This window comes from Engraulis encrasicolus, chromosome 20 (assembly GCF_034702125.1).
Source record: "Engraulis encrasicolus isolate BLACKSEA-1 chromosome 20, IST_EnEncr_1.0, whole genome shotgun sequence".
In the NCBI taxonomy this organism is placed as follows: Eukaryota; Metazoa; Chordata; class Actinopteri; order Clupeiformes; family Engraulidae; genus Engraulis; species Engraulis encrasicolus.
In genome coordinates, this window is record NC_085876.1 from 3862650 (window position 1) to 3865149 (window position 2500).

The window sequence follows — 2500 nt, forward strand, 5'->3', positions numbered from 1 at the left end:
TGTGTATGTGTGTGTATGTGTATGTGTGTGTCTATCTGTCAGCAGACACAAATGAGAGGGTAATTGCCTACAGATAGGGATGACAGACATTTTGATAGGACTTGTCTTTTTTGACTCACCACAATGGCATCAATCACACACGCATGCACACACACGCATGCACACACACACACACGCACACACACACACACACACACACACACACACACACACACACACACACACACACACACACACACACACACACACACACACACACACACACACACACACACACACACACACACACACACACACACACACACACACACAAGCCAACAGCACATAACAGCACAAAGTACGCTATGACATGCTGTGATTTATGCCCCATTTTCTGACATACGCAACAGGAGAAAAAAACTAAAAAAGGATTTCAATTTGAGGTTCAAAGAGAACACAAAGCGCAGATACCGTTTCTGTCTGGTCAAGGTTATCCGCTCATAACATCGTCGCTCTGAAATTCTCAAAGCCTCCGCTTGTGGTTGTTAGAGCTTCCTTTGTATGTATCGGGGCAGATGAGATTTAGACAGACAGGCCCGCCGACAGGGGGGGTACAAATTGGTATGTCTCGAGTTGTCCCGAGCCCATAGAGAGAGGTTTGCAAGAATTTGGTCCCAATTACATTGTGTGTATTGGGAGAGGGGGCCCTTTTAGATGACTTTGTCCTTGGACCGGCCAAAGCTGTCAGTGGCCCTATAGACAGACAGCAGCATTCTCTCACTATGATGCTGCGTATTAAAAAGTCAGAATCATGTCTCCCATTTTTACTGCTGCTCTTCAGAGTTTTAGAGCATGTAGGCTACTCACTCTGCTTTTTAAATGCCCGACATGACCCTCCTTTTATAAGTTCCATGTCCAATTCTTTATTTTTTAACTTTTACCGGAACCTTCCTTGTCCTCCTGAGGTCTAAATGCTGTTGCGTGTACGTGTGGTCCGTGAGAAGCTCCAGTTGTTGCCACATGGCGTAACGGGTGTGTGTTTGTGTGTGCATGTACTGGTTTGCGTACTCACTTGTAAAGGTGATGTTGAATCCGCGGTTGGTGTACGTGTGGTCCGTGAGGAACTCCAGCCGCGCCACGTGCCCGCTGGTTGTGATGGGCGGTGGCAGTGCGTCGCCGGAGAAGGTGCCCAGGATGGGTGACTCGGCCTTGCCGCCGTCCTTGATGGACAGGAAGTCGAACTGCTTCTCCATGGCCAGGTCGTTGAAGGCCAGGTTGATGCGGCTCTCGGGCCGCGCGATGATCAGCCAGACGCAGTGCATGTTGTTGCCATACTCCTGCGGGTAGTGGGGCGAGAGCAGTACGCCTGACGGACTGGTGAAGTTGAAGAAGCAGGAGACTGTTGGGAGGAGATGGGAAAGAAGGAAAGGAAGGAAAAAAGAAAGAAAGAAAGAAAGCCACAGAGAGAGAGCGTGAGACGAGAGGAGTGAGGAAGGAAGGGAAATGATGCAGAGAGGGAGGAGGGAAGAGTGGAGATTGGATGAGATAAGAGTAGATAGGAGAGGAGAAAAGAAGAGAGAAGAGAAGAGAAGAGAAGAGAAGAGAAGAGAAGAGAAGAGAAGAGAAGAGAAGAGAAGAGAAGAGAAGAGAAGAGAAGAGAAGAGAAGAGAAGAGAAGAGAAGAGAAGAGATAAGAAGAGAAGAGAAGAGAAGAGAAGAGAAGAGAAGAGAAGAGAAGAGAAGAGAAGAGAAGAGAAGAGGATAAAGAGAGCAGGTAGAAGACAGGGGAAAAGTAAAGTATTATATATATTAGAGTAAATGTTACTGGGTGAGTTAGCGGTGAGTTAACCGTGTTATCTCCCGCTGTTGAAGGTAAATGGAGAGATGGTGTGTGTGTGTGTGTGTGTGTGTGTGTGTGTGTGTGTGTGTGTGTGTGTGTGTGTGTGTGTGTGTGTGTGTGTGTGTGTGTGTGTGTGTGTGTGTGTGTGTGTGTGTGTGTGTGTTTGTTCCCGTGCGTACGTGTGTGTGTATGTGTCTTATAAAGTGTAATACTCACAGACACAGCTGGGCTTCTTGGCTGACCACTGGTTGTTTTTCTGGCAGCTAATGTTCTTCTTGCCAACCAAGTCAAATGCCGGCAAACATTCAAAGTACAGGCGGTCGCCGTGCCTGAAGCCTGTCCCTTCGCGCTTGCCGTAAGCTGGGATGCCAGGGTCTCCGCAGCTGCCCTGCTCAATTTCTGCAGAGGAGAAGGAAGGGAAGGCAGATGGGAGATAGACACGGGGAGAGAAAGAAGTCTTAGAGCAAAAGTCTACAATTTGGTTTTAGTCATACAACATTGACATGTACATGAATTAGCCCATTATGGAAAAAAGATCTCTGACCTGCAGTCTTTCTTTCAGCATTCAGCATTTTTCAGCACTCCCTTCGTTAGCTTAACCAAACAGGTTTGGGGGTGTGGGTTGCTGCCTAATTGCACAACCTCCCTGGCATTTAGGAGAGGACCAGAAGTTGGCTAACGA

General features: G+C 47.8%; 1 protein-coding gene across 1 annotated transcript in view; it reads right to left on the bottom strand.

Annotated features, from left to right (window-relative positions):
• Window positions 1-2500, bottom strand: part of csmd2 (CUB and Sushi multiple domains 2) — a 551148-nt gene that overhangs the window by 204608 nt on the left and 344040 nt on the right. Inside the window, exons 13-14 of the mRNA XM_063186125.1 lie at window positions 2035-2217; window positions 1052-1378 (exon numbers count right to left, since the gene is read on the bottom strand). Coding sequence (XP_063042195.1) covers window positions 1052-1378; window positions 2035-2217 — 510 coding nt within the window. The remainder of the gene's footprint in view (window positions 1-1051; window positions 1379-2034; window positions 2218-2500) is intronic.